We start from the raw sequence: 26716 nt of genomic DNA, 5'->3' as shown, positions 1-26716 counted from the left end.
GGTGGGGGAGAGAGGGATGGGTGGGAGAGGGGTGCGGAGAGGGAAACATAGAACCATTGAAATTAAGTGCAGGAGTAGGCCATTCGGCCCTTCGAGCCTGCACCACCATTCAATATGATCGTGGCTGATCATCCAACTCAGTATCCTGTACCTGCCTTCTCTCCATACCCCCTGATCCCTTTAGTCACAAGGACCACATCTAACTCCCTCTTAAATACAGCCAATGAACAGGCCTCAACTACCTTCTGTGCCAGTGAATTCCAGAGATTCACCACTCTCTGTGTGAAAAATGTTTTTTCTCATCTCGGGCCTAAAAGATTTACCCCTTATCCTTAAACTGTGACCCCTTGTTCTGGACTTCCCCAACATCTGGAACAATCTTCCTGCATCTAGCCTGTTGAACCCCTTAAGAATTTTGTAAGTTTCTATAAGATACCCCCTCAATCTTTCTAAATTCTTGCATGTACAAGCCGAGTCTATCCAGTCTTTCGTCATATGAAAGTCCTGACATCCCAGAAATCAGTCTGGTGAACCTTCTCTGTACTCCCTCTATGGCAACAATGTATTTGAACATTGGGCATTGTGACATCACACAATGGAACGTTCACCAAGTGCTTGTGCTCCTGCAAAGGCATATGTAAATGAATCCATTCGATTGGACATCTGCGAGCATCGGGCATTGTGACATCACACGATGGAACGTTCACCAGGGGCTGGGGCTGGTGATGCTTCTATGGGTGAGAAGCCAGTTTATTATTGAAATATTGGGGGGGGGGGTGAAGGATTTGATTTAAAACGTGTACTTAAACACGACGACCAATGGCAAACCCGTTGGGTCTGATCCCCCAACGCAGCCGTACCCTACCCGTAGCCCCACTGGGGGGGGGGGGCGGCATCACACACACTAACCACCCCCACACACAGATTTATAATGAACAGTTAAATTAGTAAATTCAAATTGATAAAAATAAAGAAAATTACAATGAAATGCAATAAAATGTTATTCTTTAAAAAATAAGCTTGTAAATTAAATGGAATTTTTAAGATTTATATAATGAGCAGGTTGATGTGATACAAATAAATTCAATCCAATAAAAATAAAGCTGATTTTTATCGTCAGACAAATGCAATCCACGACTCCTGTCTTCACAAGCAAAGTAAGAATGACGGTTAGTGAAGAATTCAAACAATCGCTGAGCGTTCAAGATGATGTGTGCGCGCCTCCTGCACCAAAGGGGGGGGGGGGGGGTGGTGCGTTTGTCGTCACACACAAAGATGAGGAGGGAGAGGGGGAAAAGTGTGGAGGGAGGGGTGGTGTGGGATCGGAGGTGGAGAGGGGTGAGGGGAGGGAGCGGTGTTGAAATTATTAGTCTTTAAAAGTAATGTTAAGTGAGAAATAAATCAATTCAATGAAATACAAATATTGAATTTAACAATAAAATGTTAATGTTAAAAATGAAATGCACTCCTGAAGATTTATAATGAACAGTTAAATTAGTAAATTCAAATTGATAAAAATAAAGAAAATAACAATGAAATGCAATAAAATGTTTTTTTTTTTAAAAATAAGCTTGTAAATTAAATTGACTTTTTAAGATTTATATAATGATCAGGTTGATGTGAAACAAATAAATTCTATCCAATAAAAATAAAGCTGATTATTATTGTCAGACAAATGCAATCCACGACTCCTGTCTTCACAAGCAAAGTCAGAATGACGGTTAGTGAAGAATTCAAACATTTGCTGAGCGTTCAAGATGCTGTGCGCGCGCCTCCTGCACCAAAGGGGGGGGGGGGGGGGGGGTGGTGAGTTTGTCGTCACACACAAAGATGAGGAGGGAGAGGGGGAGGGGTGGTGCGTTTGTCGTCACACACAAAGATGAGGAGGGAGAGGGGGAAGAGTGTGGAGGGAGGGGGGGTGTTGGATCGGAGGTGGAGAGGGGTGTGGGGGTCTAAGCTATTGCAGTAAAGTAAACAGTGTCACTAATGCCAGCGTGTTGTAGAGTAATTAGTCGTTAAGAAATAAGCTCGGTCCTTCCTGTGAAAACCTACCGGTACTCGCGGTAAAGTGAAGAAGCGGTCTCAATTAATAAGCTGCCGATTGGCGATCGTGGAGGCGAGGATCATATCTGTGGCCGGGCAGGGGGGGGGGGGGGGGGGGGGGGGGGGGGGGGGTGGTCGTCAGTATTTTTAGTTTGCTCGTTTTCGGACCATGATAACGGGAGAAAAAGGGAGTGAAATTGTCTGCTATTTGCCGCGAGTTCGTAAGTTACGCGATCGGAGCATTTTGTCCCTGCATGTTTTCGCATGAAGCTCCGAGATTATCTGTTATAGACTAATAACTGTACAACAGGCTGGCATTAGTGACAATGTTCAATTCACCGCGTTATAGTTCAGGCCCTCAATTTCATGAATGAACGTCTGAGTAAGTGAGTGAGTGAGTGAATGAATAAGGAATGAATGAATGAATGAATGAATCTATTAACGTTATAAAGGGTGCAATTAGATTAATTAAAGTCCATACAGTTTGATGTTCATAAATTCCGGCCTTTAGTCTTTCCTTTCAGGTAGGTGATTCATGGGTTCATTTGTGTTCCAGCACATCAGCATGGACCTTGTTCTCTTGCATTTTTATCCACTTCGCAGCACTTTCTTCTGTCTTTTTTAATGTTTTTTGCACTAAATACAATGAAGCTGCTGCAAGTTTCCATTACATTTATTCCACAGAACAACACATTTGAATCTCCAGTAAAACAGGCATCTGTGAAGCCCTCTCAGCCATTTGTGTGCTGGCCTGAAACAAAGCGCGTGATTGGCCAACTGGCAGACAACTCAATGTCAAACGTGCATTGATTGGAATATTAAAATCTCGACATATTGTTCGTTCTTCTCTAATTTAATTAAGTTGTGCATGTGTTGTTCATATCGAGTTTTAGGGGTTTGAAACACGTTAATATTTTTACACAATATGTGAACATATCATGTTGTTTTGAAAGCTCCTCGGCTCACACGCTATTCTCTGTACGGTAACTATGGCAACGATGTCTTTGAGCATCGGGGCTTGTGTGGGTGATAAGCCAGTTTAGTTTTGAAGTATTGGGGGGGGGGGGGGGTATGTTATCCATTAAAAACGTGCGCTTAAACACGACGGAATGAAATGAGAAGCGCATACTTAGAAAGAAAAGCGAAATCTCTGACGAAGTGGAAAAGACGTGGGCGGTCCTGCGGCCCCCAATAGCCCCCAATGGGGGGGGGGGGGGGGGGCCTCACACACACTAACCACCCCCACACACAGAGTTGGAAAAGTGCATAAAGACCGTTCCCTACCTGTAGCCCCCAGGGGAGATTTGGTCGTTGAAGTCTGGTCCCTGCCGTCTTAAAATAGTGTATCTTGAAGTTGTCGAAGTCGGGTCCGTCTCGGCAACGCGTGGGGGGGGTGGTGGGGGGGTTTGCGGTGCGGCATCACACACACGAAGATTCGACACACACAGTGCCTTAAAAGTGTAAATGCCCGACCTCTTTTCCGTTTTTTCTCTAATTTAATAAGATGTGCAGGTGGTGTTCTTATCGAGGTTCAGGGGTGAAAATATTTTCACACACACAATATGGGAACATCTCATGTTGTTTTGAAGGCTCCTCGGCCCTCATCTGACTCTCTGTACTGTCACTATGGCAACGATGTCTATGTGCACTGGGCATTGTGACATCACACGATGGAACGTTCACCATTGGCTGGGGCTCCTGCTTTGGCATATGTAAATGGCTCCATTCCGATTGGGCATCTGTGAGCATTGCGCATTGTGACATCACACGATGGAATGTTCAGCAGGGGCTGGTGCTGGTGAGGCTTGTGTGGGTGAGAAGCCAGTTTAGTTTTGAGATTTTTTGGGGGGGGGGGGGGGGGGGTGGGTAAGGTTTTGATTTAAAACGTGCGCTTAAACACGACGGAATGGAATGAGAAGCGCATACTTAGAAAGAAAAGCGAAATCTCTTCCGAATTCGAAAAGACGCGGGCGGTCCTGCGTCCGGTTTCTGAGTTGCGGAGAATCACAGGGAGCGCGCCAGCAAAGGGAGTGGGACAGGGTGCCGGACGGACGAAGTTCCGTTTTGGAATCTGGGGCGAGAGTTTTATATATTATATGATATGATAGACTAGACCAAGTGCAGACCCGTTGGGTCTGTTTCCCCAACGGCGTTTTGCAGCGGGGGGGGGAGGGGGGGCTGCGGCATCAAACTCATATTAACCAACCCCCAAACACACAGGTGGGGGGAGGGGGGGGGGGATGTGAAGAGGGGAGGGAGGGGAGAGGAGGTGGAGGAAATGGGACAGATTTGGGAGGGAAAGGAGAGCGGGGTAGGGGGTGAGAGAGGGGGATGGGGAGAGAGATGTGGTGGAGGGGGAGGATGGGGAGGTAGGGGAGGAGGGAGGGAGGGGGAGAGGGGTGGGGGAGAGAGGGGAAAGAGTGAGGAGGGAGAGTGGAGGGGGAAGGGGGAGAGGTGGAAGAGTGGGGAGGGAGGTGGAGAGGGGTAGGGGTAGTGATGGAAGAGGGACAGAGGGGTAGGAGGAAGGGGGTGGCGTAGAGAGGGAAGGGGGGTGGGTGAGAGAGGGATGGGTGGGAGAGGGGTGCGGAGAGGGAAACATAGAACCATTGAAATTAAGTGCAGGATTAGGCCATTCGGCCCTTCGAGCCTGCACCACCATTCAATATGATCGTGGCTGATCATCCAACTCAGTATCCTGTACCTGCCTTCTCTCCATACCCCCTGATCCCTTTAGCCACAAGGACCACATCTAACTCCCTCTTAAATACAGCCAATGAACAGGCCTCAACTACCTTCTGTGCCAGTGAATTCCAGAGATTCACCACTCTCTGTGTGAAAAATGTTTTCTCATCTCGGTCCTAAAAGATTTACCCCTTATCCTTAAACTGTGACCCCTTGTTCTGGACTTCCCCAACATCTGGAACAATCTTCCTGCATCTAGCCTGTCCAACCCCTTAAGAATTTTGTAAGTTTCTATAAGATACCCCCTCAATCTTCTAAATTCTAGCATGTACAAGCCGAGTCTATCCAGTCTTTCGTCATATGAAAGTCCTGACATCCCAGAAATAAGTCTGGTGAACCTTCTCTGTACTCCCTCTATGGCAAGAATGTATTTGAGCATTGGGCATTGTGACATCACACAATGGAACGTTCACCATTGGCTGGGGCTCCTGCATAGACATATGTAAATGAATCCATTCCGATTGGACATATGTGAAGATTGGGCATTGTGACATCACACGATGGAACGTTCAGCAGGGGCTGGGGCTGGTGAAGGTTCTGTGGGTGTGAAGCCAGTTTAGTTTTGAAATATTGGGGGGGGGGGAGAAGGATTTGATTAAAAACATACACTTAAACACGTCGAAATGTAATGAGGAACGGATACTTAGAAAGAAAAGTGAAATCTCTACCAAAATGGAAAAGATGTCGGCGATTCAGCGTTCCCCCTTATCCTTAAACTTTGACCCCTTGTTCTGGTCTTCCCCAACATCCGGAACAATCTTCCTGCATCTAGCCTGTCCAACCCCTTAAGAATTTTAACCGTTTCTATAAGATACCCCCTCAATCTTCTAAAATCTAGCGAGTACAAGGCGAGTCTATCCAGTCTTTCTTCATATGAAAGTTCTGACATTTCAGGAATCAGTCTGGTGAACCTTCTCTGTACTCCCTCTCTATGGCTACAATGTATTCGAGCATTGGGCATTGTGACATCACACGATGGAACGTTCACCATTGGCTGGGCTCCTGCATAGGCATATGTAAATGAATCCATTCCGATTGGACATCTGTGAGCATTGGGCATTGTGACATCACACGATGGAACGTTCAGCAGGGGCTGGTGCTGAAGCTGAATCTATGAGTGAGAAGCCAGTTTAGTTTTGAAATATTTGGGGGGGGGGGGGGAAGGATTTGATTAAAAACGTGTACTTAAACACGACGGAATATAATGAGGAGCGGATACTTAGAAAGAAAAGTGAAATCTCTACCGAAATGGAAAAGATGTCGGCGATTCTGCGTCCGGTTTCGGAGTTGCAGGGAATCAATGGAAGAAATGTGGCCGGAAGTCAAGCCGGAAGCCGTACATGTAAATGGATCTGGGGCGAGAGTTTTATATAATAACTAGACCAAGTGCAGACCCGTTGGGTCTGTTTCCCCAACGGCGTTTGCGGGGGGGGGGGGGGGTTGAGAAGAGGGGAGGGAGGGGAGAGGAGGAGGAGGAAACGGGATAGATTTGGGAGGGAAAGGAGAGCGGGGAAGGGGGTGAGAGATGGGGAGAGAGATGTCGGGGAGGGGGGATGGGGAAGATGGGGAGGAGGGAGAGGGGTGGGGGAGAGAGGGGAAAGAGTGGGGAGGGAGAGTGGAGGGGAAGGGGGAGAGAAGTGGAAGAGTGGGAAGGGAGGGAGGGGTAGGGGGAGTGATGTACCTGCCTTCTCTCCATACCCCCTGATCCCTTTAGCCAACGCAGCCGTTCCCTACCCGTAGCCCCCACTGGGGGGGGGCGGGGGGGGGGGGGCGGCATCACACACACTAACCACCCCCACACAAAGAGTTGGAAAAGTGTTTAAACACCGTTCACTACCTGTAGCCCCCAGCGGAGACGTGGTCGTCGAAGTTGGGTCCCGGCCGTCTTAAAATAGCGTATCTTGAAGTCGTCGAAGTTGGGGCCGTCTCGGCAACGCGGGGGGGGGGAGGGGTGGCGGGGCGGCATCACACACATGAAGCATCCCCACACACAGAGCCTTAAAAGTGTAATGCCCCAACGCAGCCGTCGCCTACCCGCAGCCCCCACGGGAGACGTGGTCCTCGAAGTAGAGCCGTTCCCGAAAGGCCGTTTTTAAATGGCGTCGCTTGTGGTTGTGCTGCGGGCGCCAGCAGCCGTTATGGTCGCTGGCCAGCAGGAGGCGACAAAATGAGTGAGTGGGGGGGGGGGGTGAAGGTTTTAATGAAAAAATGGACATAAACATAACGAAATGTAATGAGGAGTGGATAGCTGGAAGGGAAAGTGAAATGTCTACCGAAATGTCGGCTTGTATGGGTGAGAAGCCAGTTTGTACTCTGTACTGTCACTATGGCAACGATGTATTTGAGCATTGGGCATTGTGACATCACACGATGGAACGTTCACCATGGGTTTGGGCTCCTGCATAGGCATATGTAAATGAATCCATTCCGATTGGACATCTGTGAGCATTGGGCATTGTGACATCACACAATGGAACGTTCAGCAGGGGCTGGGGCTGAAGCTGAATCTATGAGTGAGAAGCCAGTTTAGTTTTGAAATATTTGGGGGGGGGGGGGGAAGGATTAGATTAAAATGTGTACTTAAACACGACGGAATGTAATGAGGAGAGGATACTTAGAAAGAAAAGTGAAATCTCTACCGAAATGGAAAAGATGTCGGCGATTCTGCGTCCGGTTTCGGAGTTGCAGGGAATCAATGGAAGAAATGTGGCCGGAAGCCAGGCCGGAAGCCGTACATGTAAATGGATCCATTCCGATTGGACGTCCGCGAGCCTCGGGCATCGCGATTGGACGTCCGCGAGCATCGGGCATTGTGACATCGCACGGCAGGAACGAATCGAAAGGCAGGCAGGCAGCCGGACGGAGTTCCGTTTCGGAATCTGGGGCGAGAGTTTTATATAATAATAGATAGATAGATAGATATTCTTGCTCCATATAATCGCTAGAATAAAAAGATTAGACAGACAATCAATTTCCAGGCCTTTGACAGCTTCACTCTTGAGTCAGCTCCATGAAAATGTTGCCACAGTTTCTCCTGTGGTACAAATTCCAAGGACCCTGCTGATAAGAACATAACAAAAATGAGAGGAGCAGGACACGATGCCGCAGGATCCTGTATTTACTTCACATTTGAAGAGATCATGACTGATCTGATCTTGGCCTCTGCTCCATTTTCCTGCTTGTTCTCTTTTGGTACCTTACTGTGTGGGAAAGAAACCAACAACATTTATCTATTTACTTGCCGACAAGTCCAGGACATAGGAGCATGTTGAGTTAAAGGTGGAAGCCACAGCTTAATACTGATGACCATGTACTGATTCTTGAACTCCGGATTAGTGCCAATGGATGATTTGTGACCCTAATCATTTTATTGGGGATTCTAGGTCTCCAAAGCAGAAAACACGTTTTTTTTCATGGTTTTAGTTTCCTTCCAAGTCTTCAAGCATATTTAACTATTTAAAAATAATAATAATTTATATTGTGGCGTCACAAAACATCTGAAAACTGTCATTCTATTAGTTTAGAGATCCAGCATGGAAACAGGCCATTCGGCCCACTGAGTCTGTGCTGACCAGCGATCACCGTACACTAGTTCTTTCCTGGATATCCTAGAATGCTGCCGAAACAAGATTTCATTGTATGACCACAGCAGGCCAGACTTGCTATCTTTGGATTACTTTTCACAATCCTGTACGGTATAAGTGAAGAATTATGCATTTTTGTATGATTAAACATTTCCTTTGTTTTTAAGGTTTTGATATTGATTCACTTAGGAGTTATGAATTTGGGCTCATTCATCCATGTTTTACTCAAAGTAAGAATGTTGTCAATCGGGTTAATTTACACAGCTTATTTTTAAGATTTGCAAATGGGTCAAGACCCTGTCTCATCTTACAAATTAGTGTTTTCTGTGGTAATTACCATGAAAATGTATCTTGTATTTTATGCTTGCTTCTATAACCGCTTGCTGGTCTTGTTATAAAAGGAGAGATGCCCGGCACATTCAAATTATGCTAATTTGAAACACTGCTGGGTAAAATCATTTGAATGAGCACTGCAGTTTTTTGTTTATATTTGAAGGGCGAGTGAGCAGGATTTATAATTCTCTGTGCAAGATTACACATCAGCACTGTAGTAATAATTTCTCAGTGTGCAAAAGTGCAGATATATCATCAGGAAACAGTCACTCCGGGTACCAGAGAAGCAATCAGGAACCGAATGGCATTCACTGCAGGGGTTGAAATGACAATCTGAAAGATGCTGAGCTGCTCATATTTTCCTAATCTTTGTTGTGAGCATGTAATGGACTGCTGTTCCAAATGAACGGGATAGAAACGCCACAAGAGACCATGATGATGAATTTCTTTGCATCAAACTAAGTTGATCATTGCAAATTATTTTGGAGTGCTTTTGGACAAGGTAGACATAAGGCTTCATTTGAAATGTTGTATCCATTTGCTAGGTTATAATAAGATTGACATTTTAGTATTTGCATGATGCTGAAAACAGTTGAGATAGAACACAAATTTACTTTTTGTAGAAAGCAGCTCCAGTGATAAAATGTTTCGTGCAATACTAACATCTGGTACCATCTTCCACACTTCCCATTAAATGCCATTGTCATAATGTTACTGCTGTAATATTAAATACTGGTAAGATAAATATTAATATGGACTCGTTTGGCAGAAGTAACTTCACACATTTCTAATTGTAAACCTCATACGCTGCAGTGCAAAAACATGAAGAGCAGAATTTAGCACCACTAATGTTTTTATGGTTTGCTCTGAGAAAGTTCTTCAGCGCGTGAGCGCCGGTGATGTCCGGTGACCTCGGGATCTGCAGAACGCTCATTCTTTCTGCGCCTTTTGAAGAACGAGGGGGGGAGGGAGGATGGTATCGTAACTCGTGGGAAACAGTGCGCATGCGCGTTGACAGCAGCTGCTTTAATCGAGAGCGGGGGTCGTGGCCACGAGCGAGGTGGGCCACGAGCAAAGGCATTGTGTGGGCAGCGGTTATATATTTTTTTTAATGTCAGTTTGGTGATACATTTTAGTAAATAACTCTGGAAATAATTAGCCAAATTTATAGAGGAGTGGATTTTTGAAATCATAAGGTAAATTTCTACCAGAATATGTAAACATTTCACCGTTATTGTAACGTCAGCAGCTGGGCAGCGGTCAGATTTGAAAAATACGTCACATTGGTCAAAAGTCAGGAACACACACACACACACACACACACACACACACACACACACACACACACACACACACACACACACACCCACCCACCCACCCACACCCACACCCACACCCACACACCCACACCCCCTTCAACGCGCGGGGGGGGCTGCGGCGTCACACACACACTAACCACCCAACACACACACACGGGTAGAGGGGGGAGAGAGGATGGGGAAAGGGGTAAGGTGGGGGGAGAGGGGAGTGGGGCGCAAAGGGAGGGGGAGGGAAGTGGCGGGGAGTGGGGGAATGGGGCTTGAGGGGAGGGTGGAGGGGTGGGGGGGGCAGAGGGTATTAAAGGAAATGGAGATCCATTAAAGATGGCATTGCCAATAGAGGAATAGGATAAAACATTGTGGCAAAGGTAAATTAAGATAAAACAAGAGATCAAAACAGTTTTTGCATGCCAGCAATGAAGCTAAGGAAAATTAACTAATTTAAAAATCACATTGCAGGGTGGCTTTCCATATTGTGTGCTTTCATTTTTAATGACACTTGTTCAGAACCTTATTTAAAAAATCTTGTTTTGCCATGCAAACCTACTTAAATTACAGAGACATCAACAACTTGCCAATACAATGGCAGAACTCTAAAATAATACTGTCACCCCACTCATTTGGATTGAAGAAGACAACATGTAAAACAAGGGGTATAAATGGAAATAGACCTTATAGCATGTGTTCAGTCATGTGCAGTTGCATTTGCACCACATTTTCACGTACCGCATGAGATGCTCTTGTATACTTAATCAAATTGTAGTTGGAGCCATTGTATGATGGTGATGGCAGAGTGAGGAACATGCCAAACCTTGACATTGCAGTTATGCTTGAGTACAGTTTGGTTGTTTCATGAATACTTAGTTTTGCGTCGTAAGACCTGTTTTGAATCATTCCCATTAGGGAGAATCAGTTGTGGATTCTACTTTTATGTCTATATTTTTGTGAGGCAGTTTTTTGCTCCCGCTGAAATAAAATTTAAAGTGCGGAGAGAGAACACATTGTTTTGAGTTTTTTCTATCAGACGGTCAAGCCATTTTATAGGATCTGATATCCACCTCACCCCCACCAACTCACAACTTTTCTTCTGGATTGAACTTAGTACAGTAAGGCGCCATGGCATTGACAATAACACAATAGGCCTGAGAGGACTCTGCAGCAGATATGGATCAACTAAATTATTGACATTACAACATTGTTACGTATATCAGAAGGAAATATTGTCACAATAGCATGCCTCTATACCAAATAATGTAGCAATGGCAGCGCCAGAGTGTAAACATCAGCAAATGACTGGTGACAAATCTTACATTTTGAAAGCAAGTATGGACAAAATAGATGACACATATCTGCAAAAAAATGTACGTGCTATTTTGTTTCCTCTATTCTATGAGAGAAACAAGTGGGTATAACCTTTGCACCATAGTTGCCCTTCCAACTGATGAGACAATAATTTTTGTGCTTAAATAAAAAAAGTATATGTGTAATAAATTTCAATTTATGTTGCCTACCATAACGCCCAAAATCACTGTCTTTGACTCATTATTCAAACACTGTCTTAAACTTTGATATGAAATAATCCAATTACTTGAGCCTATTACTAGGGGGTAAGTCAGTTATGCTTTTTGCTGAACAAAATAGGCTATCATAAATTATTTAAACTCTTGATTTACATGTTTCACTTTTCCTCAGAAGGTTTGATAATTATATTAAAATAAACCTTTTTAAAGAGTGGTGGCTAGATAAGAATGTCTGTGATGAGTGCTTGCAAGTACAGAAATGACCAGGCAAGGGATTATTGGTGAACTAACAACTACATATTCCTTTCCTTTTGCTTTTGTTTCTTGCTAGCTTGATTCCTTTCCACTTAATTGGGCAGTCTTTATTGCATAGCAAATCAAAATTATTGGTTTAACATGCCAACCAGATTTTGCAACCACTTAAAAGACAGTAGCATTGTCACTGACCACAAAGATCAAGTTCTTGCTGGAGTGTGAGGTTCCCTTTCACCATGTTCCCAGTTGCTACCTATTTTAATTCCCATTCCCATTGCCATCAATAATGTAAAACACCCAGTATCCATCAGCAGTGTTATCATAAAGTTGTCTGAGCAACTAACCAAATTAAGAAGTAAAAATAATTAAATAAAAGGGACTGGGACTTCGAGGTGTGTAAGAAGGAGGGGAAAGAACCAGGATGACTGGGGCAATGGGAGATGATTGAATAAATGTGTGCACACCAGGGTTGCAAGAGCAGAGAAAACAAACTGGGGGTGGAGGGGAAGGGCGTAGGTTGGGTTTTTTCTCGAGAATGAGGAATTCACGTTCATACCGTTAGGTTGTGAGCTACCCAAGCAGAATATAAGGTGCTGCCTTCTAGTTTGCATAAGGCCTCAGTCTAGCAAAGAATGCGGCCAAGGACACAAAAGCTTGGTGTGGGAATGGGAAATAAAATAGGTAACAACTGGGAACATGGTGGACAGAGCACAAGTGTTCACGAAAATGATCGTCCTTTCTATGTTTGGTCTTGCTGATGTAAAGGAGGATACATCGAGAGCATAACACGCAGTAGATTAGGTTGGAAGAGGTGCACGTGAACACCCCTGGGCTGCTAGGGTCCCTGAATAGAAGTGAGAGAGAAAGTGTATAGATAGACATAACATCAGTTGCACTTTTAACTGCAGCCTCCTCTTTTATCTCCACCTTTATCTCGTCTTTAGCATCTGTAGCCTGGAACATTGAGCTGTCAGAAGCTTCTGTCCCTCCCAGCACCAACCCCTCACCCTTGCATTCTTCCTGTTATTACCCCCACTAAATCACAATCGTCATTCAGAATCCACTGCAAAGTAGTTATTATACCCTGTTTTTAGTCTTTGACCTGAACACAACAGTAGCTTTGCTTTCTGCTCAGCTTCAAACCTTCTATCAATTGCTTGCATGTAAGGCACCATTTTGTAGAGGTAGGGAGAGTCCAGAGGGTTTAAATAAAAGTAATTCAACTTTGTTCAGAAGAACAAATCTGACTTTTCCCACAGTGCTGAGACCCATCGTTCCCAGGTATTAAGGCATTTTAAGTTAGCAATTATTAGGAATTTCTTGACATGAGGTCAAATTATGCAATTGTTTCAATCTAAAAACGACACAAACTGCTGGAGTGGCTCGGTGGATCACCAAGGACGTGGGGAGGCGGTGTTTTGGGTCGGGGCCCTTCTTCCGACTCTGGGTTTTTCCTCATCCTTCTAAACTTCAGCGAGTAGATGCCCAAAGCCACCAAACGTTCCTCAGGAATAGTGGAAATTTTCCAATTAGGCAGGTCTAACCTGTTGAAATCTAATAGATATTTTTTGTCCAAGTCACTCGGATTTAGGCATGTGGATATGTGGCACATGACGATTTCACCATACATGTAGCAGGAGAGGAGAGGGATATTGGTTTGCGGTAATTGCTCTAGTATATCCGACTGGAATTTGAACTTCAAATAATGACGCCAAAAATGGCAGCCCCCGCATGTGTGATATAAGCAGAAAGAATTTCATTGTGCAGTTGCATATATGACAAATTTATGGCCATTTATGACCATTGAGCTAGCATGGGGCATCAGGAATAATCTAGAGATATTATCCCTGAGATCCTGGTTTTTAACCTTTTGCTTAACTCCTGTATTCACTCTGCAGAACCTTTTCCTACGTCTGACATGTGAGCCAATGTGCACAATTACTTCTGGCTGCTTGCTCTCCCCCTTGAAAATATTCTGTGGCTGCTCCGTGACATGCGTGTACGTGGGCACAAGTGCGGTACTGCTGGTAGTGCTCAGAGTGCCAGAGACCCAAATTCAATCATGACCATGTGCTGTCTTAAACATAGAAACATAGAAAATAGGTGCAGGAGTAGGCCATTCGGCCCTTCGAGCCTGCACCGCCTTTCAATATGATCATGGCTGATCATCTAACTCAGTATCCTGTACCTGCCTTCTTTCCATACCCCCTGATCCCTTTAGCACAAGGGCCACATCTAACTCCCTCTTAAATATAGTCAATGAACTGGTCTCAACTACCTTCTGTGGCAGAGAATTCCATAGATTCTTTGTGGAGTTTGCAAGTTCTCCCTGTGACCACATGAATTGATGGGGTGGGATGGGGGTGGAGTGAGATGGTTACAGGGAAAATTAACTGAAATGAATGGTTTTTGAAATTCAGTTCAAAGTATTTATTTTACCTAATATTTAATTAACTTGTGAATAATTTCATCAATGAACATGCAACATTTTATCTGTTCTTCATTTTCAGACGAGCATTACAAAAACCTCGCCTTTGACTCCAGCCCACAGGGGATGTCATTATCAGATCCTACAGCTTGGGAAGCAGCCATGAACAGCTTGGGAATGGGACCAATGGGAATGCGTGGACAACCATTAATGCCAGGTATACCTTTTGTATGACATAAACAGGAAAATGATTGACATACTCAGCAGATCAGACTCACCTGTGGGAATAGAAACAGAATCGGTTTCAGGTCGGAGACTTCTTGTCAGAACTGAAAGGAGACCAAAGAAGCACTGTAGTTCATGCAAATAAAAGAGAACATCTGGAGGGACTCAGCAGGTAAGGTGGCATCTGTGGAGGGAAACGGAAAGTGGACATTTTGGGTTGAGATCCTTCATCTGGACTGAAATAGTAAAGAAGTTGCCAGTATACAGGGTAGAGGGCAGGGGAGGGGAAATTGCTGGCAAGGGATGGGTGGATACAGGTAAGGACCTCTCTTCACCTGTATTCTGTCTGTTGTATCCACATATCACTTGTCAGCTCTTGCCCCACCCCTCCACTCACCTTTTTATACTGGCAATTCCCACTCTTCTCTTTCAGTCTAGGTGAAGTACCTGGAATGTCGACCGTGCATTTCCCTCCACACATGCTTCATGACACACTGAATACCTCCAGCTTTTTCTTTGCTACAGATTCCAGAATCTGCCGTCTTTTCTGCCTCCACTATACTTTTTCTCCCAGTATCTATTCTAATCATATTTATGTTGATTTTTTTTTTTTTTGCTACTATTTTTAGGAATTTGTTCAGTTTCAAAATGTTAATACTCAACTGTTATAAATAACTGCCAATGCTAAAATATCACAGCCATGAGTCAGTGTTGTGCAAAATTGTTTCTTATTGAATACTTTACAATTTAGACAGACTTGATAAGTAGTAAGAGCTTTCTCTATAGCCTCATTTAAATGTGAATATATCTGAAAATTGCATTCAATTCAAAGTTTGATTAAGATTGTTAGGTAGGCAAATTTGGCTTTTTGCAGACCTGGTGTGCTTTAGGATCTTTATATCTTACAGCACATAAACACTGCTGTAATTTCTACATGGTGAAGCCAAAATGTATCAAAATACCCTTTAATAAAATCTGACAATGTGCACTTTAACCACATGTAATTTTTTTCTATTACACATCTCAAATTGTGGAGTACAGAGACAAATAAATAAATGATTGGTCTTTGTCCCAAACATTAGGGAGGGCAATCAATGTACATGGATTCTTTATTAGCAAAGGTGAAAAGTTACCCGAAGTGGTTAGGATTGTGGGATAGGAATTACAGTAAAATGAGCTTCGGTCTTATTAAATGGCAGAGCAGTTTAGAGAGGGAGTGGCCAATCTCTGCTCCTATTCACATGTTTGTATGTAAGACAACGGTTAAAAATTTGGAACACTTTACACAACGTTATCTTCGCCACGTTCAACTCATGAGTTTAAGAAGTCAATGTAAACACTTTTTTTATGACGAACAAAGAATATTCAAATCAAACTAGGAAAATAAGCATTTGCTAACCAAAAGGATATTCTAACTAAAACATCTCATTTTCCCCTGCGATATGGTATCTGCACAGATATGCAAAGTTAAAGGTACTGAATTTTTGCAAACTCTTTGATAAATCCCTCTAAACGGGCTTCTAATAAAATATGAATAGTAAGTACCATATTGTTGGTGATGATGTTGTGTTTTCATACCTTTTATTTAACAAGTGTGATTGATTTGATTTGAGCATTGTGAACTAAAAATAATGGTTAAAGATTGATAGTTGTGAATGTAAGTTATTGATGTCACTAGAATTGATACACATTCACAGAGAGGAATACCTAAATAATCACGCATTATCATTCTGGTTCAAGCATACTTTAAATCAGCTTGAGTTCCTGTCTGCTGCAGGAATTTGCAAGGGGTGGGGAGGCCATGTGGTAAGAGAGAAAGTAAAGTCTTGGATTAGAACTCAGTAATGAAGTGTGTACAGTATTTCTGCAAAATCCTCCAACGGTATTAACCTTTGACATGTTTACAATGGAAAACGATACCTCAAGGGATTTCAAGAAGGAAATCTTGTCAACAGATCCTGCAGGGTTATTAGAAATGGAGTAATGAATATGGTGATGTTGATTTCACAACCCCAAAAACTTCTGCGAGGCAATGTTTACTGTAAACTGCAGAAGACAAATAGCAGTCCAGTTACATAGAAAATACCAATATTATTCTTTGGTGTTGAGGAACCAACCCAATTCTAGTGTTAAAATATATTCGTTTTCTGAATTGTTTTCTTTCTAAATAACTGTCGGAATCAGCAATTGTCAGAGGAACCATATTTAATAATGTACACAGACTAATCTTTAAATTCCAACTCATTTGGTCTCAACATTTATTTTGCCATTTATAGTTACAACAAAAAATAAATCATCTGTGAATTCATCCTTTTGTTTCACACCATAAACTCAAAAGCCTTGAAAGGGAAATTGAAGTGCTAAAATTGTATCCTGCTGTCATTATTTGAAAACACCTGGAAATATATGATTAAATTAGTTATTGCAATGTGATTTGTTGTACTGAATATTGATGTTGTGAAACTTTTGTGCAAAGTAGATTGATTCATACTGAAAAGGGACAAAAAATAGCTAGATTCCCAATGATAATAATAACAAAGGTACACAAAAATGCTGGAGAAACTCAGCGGGTGCAGCAGCATCTATGGAGCGAAGGAGATAGGCAACGTTTCGGGCCGAAACCCTTCTTCAGACAATAACAATCTTTTTCCAATTTTACTTTTTTCATTATTGAAGGGTGCGATGTAATCTGACAGTGTGTGATCAACATGCTACTGAATTAATGAAGGTCAGCATGACCTTTATAAATGTCACAATTCCCCACTGCTTTACAGCTGAATGTTGTTTGCTTTTGCAGGGAATCGTGTATAAAGGTTCTGCACTGAGGCTTGCTTTAGAAAAGATTCTCTCTCTTTACCATAATTACCTTGATCATTAAAGAAGATAATGCCGATGAATGCTTGGCTGAAGAGACGGTTTCAGAAAGGTCTTTAAATTTCTACGGCTTTGGGCCTGGTTCTGACAGAGGTTGAACCTACATAAAATAAATGGCACCTCAACAATCCAATTTTTTGCAAGGGTGGGAATCGAAGTATAGCAATGGAAAGGTAAAACAATATGTTTAAGGCCAATGGCGGGATTGTCATATGCTGAGAGAATGAGCGGCTGGACATATACTCTGGAATTTAGAAGGATGAGAGGGTATCTTATTGTAACATATAAGATTATTAAGGATTTGGACACACTAGAGGCAGGAAACATGTTCCCGATATTGGGGGAGTCCAGAACCAGGGGCCACAGTTTAAGAATAAGGGGCAAGCCATTTAGAACGGAGACGAGGAAACACTTTTTCACACAGAGAGATGAGGGTGGAATTCTCTGCCTCAGAGGGCGATGGAGGCCGGTTCTCTGGATACTTTCAAGAGAGAGCTAGAAAGGGCTCTTGAAGATAGCGGAGTCAGGGGATATGGGGAGAACGCAGGAACGGGGTACAGATTGTGGATGATCAGCCATGATCAAATTGAATGGCGGTGCTGGCTTGAAGGGCCGAATTTCCTACTCCTGCACCTATTGTCTATTGAAACCACCAGGAAAAAAAGTAGCAGAATGTTGGATTGAATCAGATTCTGGGAAATGGAAGATATAATAGTTCCTATTTATAACAAAAAGTAAGATTAATTTGATGAGCTCCAGGAGAAATTAACCACATGAAGTTGGAGATGCACAGAACTACAGATGCTGGTTTACATAGACACATGGTCTTGGAGTAACTCAGTGGGTCAGGCAGCATCTCTGGAGAACATGAATAGGTGATGTTTCGGGTCGGGACCTTTCTTCAAACGGATTGTGGTGGGTGGGGGGGGGGGGAGAAAGATGGAAAGGAGGAGGGGCAGAACAAAGCCTCGTGAGTGATAGCTGGAGAGGGTGAGTGGGGGAGGGGGTGTGTTGATAATGCCTAGCACAATGAGAAAGGAAGCGTTGTACTTGGTTCTGGCACCGAGCTGAGGCAAGTGTAGCAAATATCAGAAAACTAACATTTAGGAAATAGTAACCATGGTATTGTAGGGTTTAAATTAGCTAGGGACAAGGGGGAATCTAGAATTAAAAATACTGAATTAGGATCGTGCTGGTTTCATTGAATTAAAAAAGCTTAGGCCATGATTGATTGTAATCAAAAATTGGCAGATGCAATTGTAATTGAATTAGGGCTGGCCATTAAAGAGCAGATGGTTTGGATGCAGTTTAGGTGTACACCCACCAGGGACAGGTAGGCCTAGGATAATGAAAGAAGTAAGATGAAATAGAAAAGGGTGTCATTATGAATGGCAGTTTGATAATATGAGTGTGTATTAGAGAAAAATAACTATGGCAGAGAAAATGAAGGAAGATCATTATCTTCCATTTAATTGAACAAATCCAACTTTGCTGGCTTAGTGTGCAAAACTGGGATTTTACTGCTGGGTCAGTTCACCCTCCCTAGCACAGCTCCCTATTATATTCTTAGCACCTCACTGAACTGTTGTCAAAACCTAGCATGTTTTTGTTTTGTATTTAGAAGTTTCAGTTGTAAGGATCATTCAGCAAGAAACTAAAAATATAGGAATGTTTTCTTGACATAACTGTGATTTCTACCACTGCTATCATACTTTTAAAACTCTGTGGATGTGTGTGTGTGTCATATTGCATGTGAAACGTATCTCCTCTAAAACCAGACGCAAAAACGCGGAGATTTTTACAATTTCGGTAAGAATTTAACATGAGTTCAGAAATTCACTCCTTGGTCAATTATTTCCCCAGATTTTGAATAAAATTGTTCACAAAACACAATTTTAAAAATATAAACGCCCCCCACCAGCTGTTGACGTCACAATGCCCACATGCCCAACAATCCAGGCCCACCTGCGTCCTGGCCCCGCCCCCCTGCTGCTGTGGATTAAAGGCGCAGAAAGATCGAGAAAGTTCTGCAGAACAAAGCAAAGATACAAAGATTCTACAGCTCCGTTCCGCTATAGCTTCTTTGTTCTACAGATCTCGGGGCAGTGACTCCTCACGCACTGAACTTTTCCTCATAAGTTCTGCAGCTCCGTTCCGCTACCGAACATTTTCCTCACAGCCGGCGCAGCTCGCGAAGCCCCGCCCACCTGCGCACCTCTCATCCCCTGCGCGCTCATTCCAGCTGTGGGTTTCCAGAGAGTTAGAAGCCGGTGCTTATTTGCTGTCAACGCTCGCTCCTGGGCGAACGCATCTTGCCTTAGCGGCTTTAAATGTCCACACACCACCCCCTCTCCCCCCCCCCCCCCCCCCCCCACGAGCGCTGGCATTGGGCTCTCTGAGTCAACCTCCCTCCTGCTGTCCATCTGTGTTGCTCTTCTGTGTTCCTCTCTGCGAACGAGCAAGTTCTGCAGTTCCGGAGGACAGGCGAGATCCTGGGGAGGTGAAGAGGGGGAGTGGGGGGATTGAGGGAGAGGAGGGAGTAGGGAGGAAGAGGGGGGAATGGGGGAGGTGAGGATGGAGAGTTTGGGAATAGAGGGAGAGGAATGGGGGTGATAGGGAGTGGGGAATAGATGGACTGCCCCCACCCCTCTCCCTCCCCCTCCCTCCCCCTCTCCCCCTCCCTCCCCACTCTTCCCCCCTCTCCCCTACCCCATCTCCCCCTCCCTCCCCACTCTTTCCTCTCTCTCCCCCTCCCTCCCCACTCTTCCCCCTCTCTCGCCTACCCCATCTCCCCCTCCCCCCCACTCTTCCCCCTAGAGGGAGAGGAGTGGGGGTGATAGGGAGTGGGGAATAGATGGACTGCCCCCACCCCTCTCCCCCTCCCTCCCCACTTTTCCCCCTCTCCCCGTACCCCTCACCCCCTTCCTCCCGCCCTCTCTCCCCCCCTCCCCGCCCCACTTCCCCCTCTCTCTCCCGCCTTCCCTCCCGCCCCCCTTTTCCCCCTCTCAATACCCCCATGCCCTTCCCCCCCTCTCCCCATCCCCTCACCCCCTCCCCTTCTCCCCCTCATTCTCCTCCCACCTCCCTCTCCCCCTCTCCCTCCCTTTCACCCACCACCCCTTTCTCCCCCTCCCTTTCCCCCCTCTTCCCCTCCCTTTCCCCTTCTCCCCTCTCCCCCTCCTCCCCTCACCCCCCTGCCCCCCTCCCTCGCTCTCTCCCCCTCTCTCTCTGTCTCTGCCCCCTCTCTCTGTCTCTGCCCCCTCTCTCTCTGCCCTCTCTCTCTAGCCCCCTCCCTCTACAGACGCGCCTGCGAGTTGGGGGCTATAGTTGAGTGGATAGGGCGGGGATGGGGTAAAAGGAGCGAATGAATAATATTAATATAATATCAAGGGGGGTGGTTAGTGTGTGTGACGGGTGGTTAGTGAGTGTGGGGGGTGGTTAGTGTGTGCTTGACCCTGTCAAGCCGCCCACCCACCACAACTGCGCGTTGAGGGGACGGGACCCAACGGGTCCCCCTTGGTCTAGTAATAATTAAAATGAGAGCAACTTTTGCTACAGTATGGATTTTGGGATCTTCTTTTTAAATAATGTAATACCAAAACTTGCATTAATACAGTAAACCCTTGTTTTAATTGACCCCTTTATAACGGATTTTGGTATAGCAGATAGACATGCTGCCGCCACCCCAGTTCGCACTGACACGCCAGCTCCGGCTTCTGATACCAACCTCAGCTTGCATGAGCAAGCCCTTCTTCACCACCGCACGGTCCGATTGATGCAGCTGTTGTTGTGGCTCAGGTTGTAGCTCTTGGCAACAGTGTTTTCTTCAGGTCACTGCCTCTGATAGGACGTGCCTCATCACTGCGGCTCTTCCTCCCCTCCCACCTACTGCTGCTTCTTTCTAATGGCCACCGCATTGTCCATTTGGCCTATTTTTCTCTTCCACCTTCCACTGCCTCCTTCTCCTCCTCTCATTGCTCTGTGCACTTGGCCTCTCCCCCCCCCCCCCCCCTCCACCGATGCCGCCTCCTCCTTTACCTCTCAGTCGCTGACATCTTCCAAGATTGAGTATGTCGGCGCCTGCGGAGGAGAAAGAGGAGGTGGTGGTGGAGCAGGAAGTGGATAAAGTGATGGATAAGAGGCGAGGGACCTCTACGGTGACTTGAGCGCATTCAGTCGGGAATGGCGGTGTGAAGAAAGCCTGTCCTGTTGGAGGCTACAACTTGAGCCACAACAACAGCTGCACCAACGGTGAAGAAGGGGTCGATGGCGCAGACCAGCAGCTTCGGTACCTAGTTGGAACGTGAAACGACACAAAGTGCTGGAGTAACTCAGCAGAGTGAATCAGTCTGAAGAAGGGTCCTGATGTTAGCCTGACATCGGTGGAGTGGAAGATGCTGGAGTCAATTATAAAAGATGAAATAGCGGCACATTTGGATAGCGGTAAAGAATGGATTTCGATGGGGAAACAATGCTTGACTAATCTTCTGGAATTTTTTGAGGATATAACTAGGAAAATGGATAAGTGAGAGTCAGTGGATGTGGTGTACCTGGACTTTCAGAAAGCATTTGATAAGGTCCCACATAGTGGGCAAAATTAGAGCACATGGTATTGGGGGCAGGGTACTGACAAGGATAGAAAATTGGTTGGCAGACAGGAAACAAAGAGTAGGGATTAACGGGTTCCTTTCAGAATGGCAGGCAGTGACCAGTGGGGTACCGCAAGGCTCGGTGCTGGGATCGCAGCTATTGACAATATACATTAACGATTTAGATGAATGGATTAAAAGTAACATTAGTAAATTTGCAGATGATACAAAGCTGGATGGCAGTGTGAACTGTGAGGATGATGCTATGAGGATGCAGGGTGACTTGGACAGGTTGGGTGAGTGGGCATTTGCAGTTTAATGTGGATAAATGCGAGGTTATCCACTTTGGTGGCAAAAACAGGAAGGCAGATCATTATCTGAATGGTGTCAAGTTGGGAAAAGGGGAAGTACAACAAGATCTGGGGATCCTTGTTCATCAGTCACTCAAAGTAAGCATGCAGGTACAGCAGGCAGTGAAGAAAGCGAATGGCATGTTGGCCTTCATAACAAGAGGAGTTGAGTATAAGAGCAAAGAGGTCCTTCTGCAGTTGTACAGGGCCCTAGTGAGATCACACCTGGAGTATTGTGTTCAGTTTTGGTCTCCAAATTTGAGGAAAGACTTTCTTGCTATTGAGGGAGTGCAGCGTAGGTTCACGAGGTTAATTCCCAGGATGGAGGGACTGCCATATGTTGATAGAATGGAGTGGCTGGGCATGTATACTCTGGAATTTAGAAGGATGAGAAGGGATCTTATTGAAACATATAAGATTATTAAGTGTTTGGACACGCTAGAGGCAGGAAACATGTTCCCAATGTTGGGGGAGTCCAGAACTAGGGGCCACAGTTTAAGAATAAGTGGTAAGCCATTTAGAACGGAGATGAAGCAAAGCTTTTTCACACAGAGGGTTGTGAATCTGGAATTCTTTGGAAGGCAGTGGCGGCCAATTCTCTGGATGCTTTCAAGAGAGCATTAGATAGATCTCTTAAAGATAGTGGAGTCGGGGGATATGGGGAGAAGGCAGGAACGGGGTACTGATTGTGGATGATCAGCCATGATCACAGTGAATGGCAGTGCTGGCTCGAAGGGCCGAATGGCCTACCTCTATACCTATTCTCTATTGTCACCTATCCATGTTCTCCAGAGATGCTGCCTGACGTGTTGAGTTATACCAGCACTTTGTGTCCTTTTCTGTATTAATCATCATCTGCAGTTCTTTGTTTCAATTACATACAATGATAATGTCTTACATGGTTATAGCGAACAATTGGAAATAATGTACACCATTTTCACCCCCACCTCACATTGTCTTTCTGCTGACTGAATAGCACGCAACTAAAGCTTTTCACTGTACCTCGATACACGTGACACTAAACTAAACTGATCCTCTTAATATGAGGATTTTCTGTATACAGACTTTCAGTGTAGTCCTTCTTGAGGTCAATGATAGGGGGAGGATTTTGATGAACAATGGTGGGATGTGCTTCCCAGAGTTTAAGTTTGAGATTGGAGGTAATAGGAAGAAGAAAAGATGTAGAATAGATCCAGCAGATTATCTTCTAACACCCGGAAATGAAACTACGACAGTAGGAATGTCAGAGACCATGAATTGGTTTGCAGATGAGGACAAGGATTTTGAACTAGGATTTTAAATTATGCTTTTGGTTTATCAAAATAATGAGAAAATTATCACAATCTGTTTCCCTTTTTCCAGAGTTTGACCGAGGTCCATGCATGATGACTGGCATTCCACCCATGAACCCCATGAACCCAATGATGCCTGGATTGGGCATTGTCCCTCCTCCAATTCATCAAGACATGTTTCTTGTGAAGGAGATCATCCATTGTAAAAACTGTACGCTTTTTCCTCCAAATCCAAGTAAGTCTCTGAGAAACAGCTTGATCATAAATAGCAATTTACAGTTCTATTGCTGACTTCATTTACCATGTTAGCATCTCACAGATTAATTACACTTGACAAATGAGTACCCAATCATTCACTGCAACTAGGTCCACAAAACTCAAAATGTCACTCTTAAATTCGGTAGACCAATTCAAAACACAAGAACTGTATTTGGGTAACATGTCTTATTTCAGCGCAGCGACATGGAAGTCCAACATGCTATTGAAATGCTTAGGAAAAATAGCAATAGAACATACAGCATCTCCAGCACACATTGCCATTCAGTAAAATCGTGAGCTGATCTGTGACCTTACCCATACCTGCTTTTCTCCATATTTGTATTACCCCATTGATATAAAAATCTATCAACGAAGTTAACAATTAACATCAATTCCTGTTTGTGGAATAAAGTTCAAAAGTTGTATCAGTCTCTTTACGATTAGCTATTTACAAACTTCTTTCCTGAATAAACATTACTTAGTTCATGCCATATCACTGGTCCACAACCAGCAGAAACAGTTTCTCACTATCTGCCCTATCAGTTTCACTGAATATTTTGATCCGATAGTACTGAAATAGACAGTGTGCTTAGCCAAAAATGCACACTTTTTATCAGCATATTTGTCAAAAACATTAAATCATATTTTTTTTTGGTATAGAAACATAGAAATTAGGTGCAGGAGTTGGCCATTCGGCCCTTCGAGCCTGCACCGCCATTCAATATGATCATGGCTGATCATCCAACTCAGTATCCTGTACCTGCCTTCTCTCCATACTCCCTGATCCCTTTAGCCACAAGGGCCACATCTAACTCCCTCTTAAATATAGACAATGAACTGGCCTCAACTACCTTCTGTGGCAGAGAATTCCAGAGATTCACCACTCTCTGTGTGAAAAATGCTTTTCGCATCTCGGTCCTAAAAGATTTCCCCCTTATCCTTAAACTGTGACCCCTTGTTCTGGACTTCCCCAACATCGGGAACAATCTTCCTGCATCTAGCCTGTCCAACCCCTTAAGAATTTTGTACGTTTCTATAAGATCCCCCCTCAATCTTCTAAATTCTAGCGTGACACAATGTAGCAATGTTACAAAATTTTGAGATTTAAAAAATCAAGTCTGCAATTTATCCCATCAGATAAAGCATAAAAATAAGTTTAATTTGACACCTAATTCACTTTCATATCTCAAGTATTTAAAAAGTTATAGCCATTTTCATACTCGGAAATTAGCATCTTGTTCCCTATTGATTTTCTATGGACATAACAAAAAAGCTGTGATCGTGGACAGTCAAAAGCCCATAACTTTCTTAAAAATTAAGAGAACTGAATGAAATTTTCAGTTATCATAGATTGAAGCATTCTGAAACAAATATAAAATAATCTTACTTGGATGACCTGAAATTAAAGCATATAATTAGTTAGTTACCCAATTGTAGCTAATTCCAAACTTCAATTACTAGATCTAAACATCTATCCATTTCTTAATAAATGATTAACATTTTTAAATAGCCTAAGTGTCCAAATAATATTCACAAATAATTCACAATAAAACATGATTTTTAAATCTCATTTACATTAATTTATAGGCCAAATGGAAGGAATTTAGTGTTCAATTGCTGTAAATTAATGTCCATTTAAGTCAGCTTTCCAGTGGGATCCTGTGAACGCGCTGGTTTAGAACGTTCACATTGCGGTAGATTTGTACCTCAAATGCCCAGAAAAATACTGCGGGATATAATGGGCCCAAAATTAGCTACATGCAACATTAAACTTTGTATAAAGGGATCTTAAGAAGCCCTTTTTAACGTAAAAATAAACAGCCTACCTTCCGTTTTCCCCTGTATGAGATCTGGCCCGTTGTCAGCGGTCGCGGGTTTAGAGGTTAATTTTTAACCTACTATAACAATTAAATAAAGCCCTTAAAACTAATAATAGCTCAAGCGAGGGAATCGTCCAGCGATTTTTCGTTAATAATTAACTAGGCTGAAAAACCTCGATTTGAACAGCCTAGGGAAAATCGCGTTTTAAACCCGCCCCCCTCTAAACGGCGCCAAAATCGCGCACACGGGCTGGGACAGATTTTCAGCGACCTTCAGGTAGGCTTTGCAACATACCTACACAATGTATATAAAATATGTTTTCTACATCATTATTTCATGCAAGTTGATGTTGGGGTATTTTGGTAATATCCCTCTGTTGTAAAGTGTGCATTTTTTTACATTAGTGACATATCCTAGTTCCTATTTTGCTTGTATTCAATTGTTGAAAATTCATTGTTTTATTTGATAAAAGTTTAGAAACCGTATGATATTATAACATTGGCTGTTGGTATCTTTATAAATAATTGAAAGTATGCTGAAATAGCCTTTTAATCTATTGCACAATCTCAGATTTACAAATGTAAATTGATTGTGATCCAATTTTTGCAAAACATTTAAAGTGGAAAAAGGTACAGATAAAATGAAACAAACCTGTCTATTGAATTAAGAAAGTCCTCCTTACAGTCTTGTTGATATTGTTGACCTTTCTGTTGCATATAGATGCCATTTTTGTCCATTCAGTCCTTATGTTTTACCGGAATTTTGAAAGTAAAATTTAGAAGTGTACAAAATATGTCTGTTTCAAAAGAAATTGTTTCATTTTTAATTATTTATCCCTGTGATGTGTTTACGTTACTAGCCTCACAAACCACTTGTTAACTCATCTTATTTCACTGCAATCTTTCCTCGTGCTCAATGAGTTTACTAGATGTGTAATCAAAATCACTTTGAATACAACTGCACTACTTTATCATTTGCACTTTATGAAATAAAAGTATTGAAAATAGAAAAAAACAGTAGACAATTATGCCTGATGATCTGCTTCCCATTCAATAAACTTGCAAATGATCTGTTTCTCGTCCA

General features: G+C 43.6%; 1 protein-coding gene across 6 annotated transcripts in view; it reads left to right on the top strand.

The window, feature by feature from the left end:
- Positions 1-26716, top strand: part of enox2 (ecto-NOX disulfide-thiol exchanger 2) — a 187982-nt gene that overhangs the window by 109479 nt on the left and 51787 nt on the right. For all 6 annotated transcript variants that reach the window (XM_033030501.1, XM_033030502.1, XM_033030505.1 and 3 more), the window contains 2 exons: positions 14307-14441; positions 23625-23789. In XM_033030501.1, coding sequence (XP_032886392.1) covers positions 14307-14441; positions 23625-23789 — 300 coding nt within the window. The remainder of the gene's footprint in view (positions 1-14306; positions 14442-23624; positions 23790-26716) is intronic.

This window comes from Amblyraja radiata, chromosome 12 (assembly GCF_010909765.2).
Source record: "Amblyraja radiata isolate CabotCenter1 chromosome 12, sAmbRad1.1.pri, whole genome shotgun sequence".
Lineage (NCBI taxonomy): Eukaryota > Metazoa > Chordata > Chondrichthyes > Rajiformes > Rajidae > Amblyraja > Amblyraja radiata.
The sequence above is the reverse complement of the archived record's forward strand: the minus strand, read 5'-3'. Positions and strand labels throughout refer to the sequence as shown.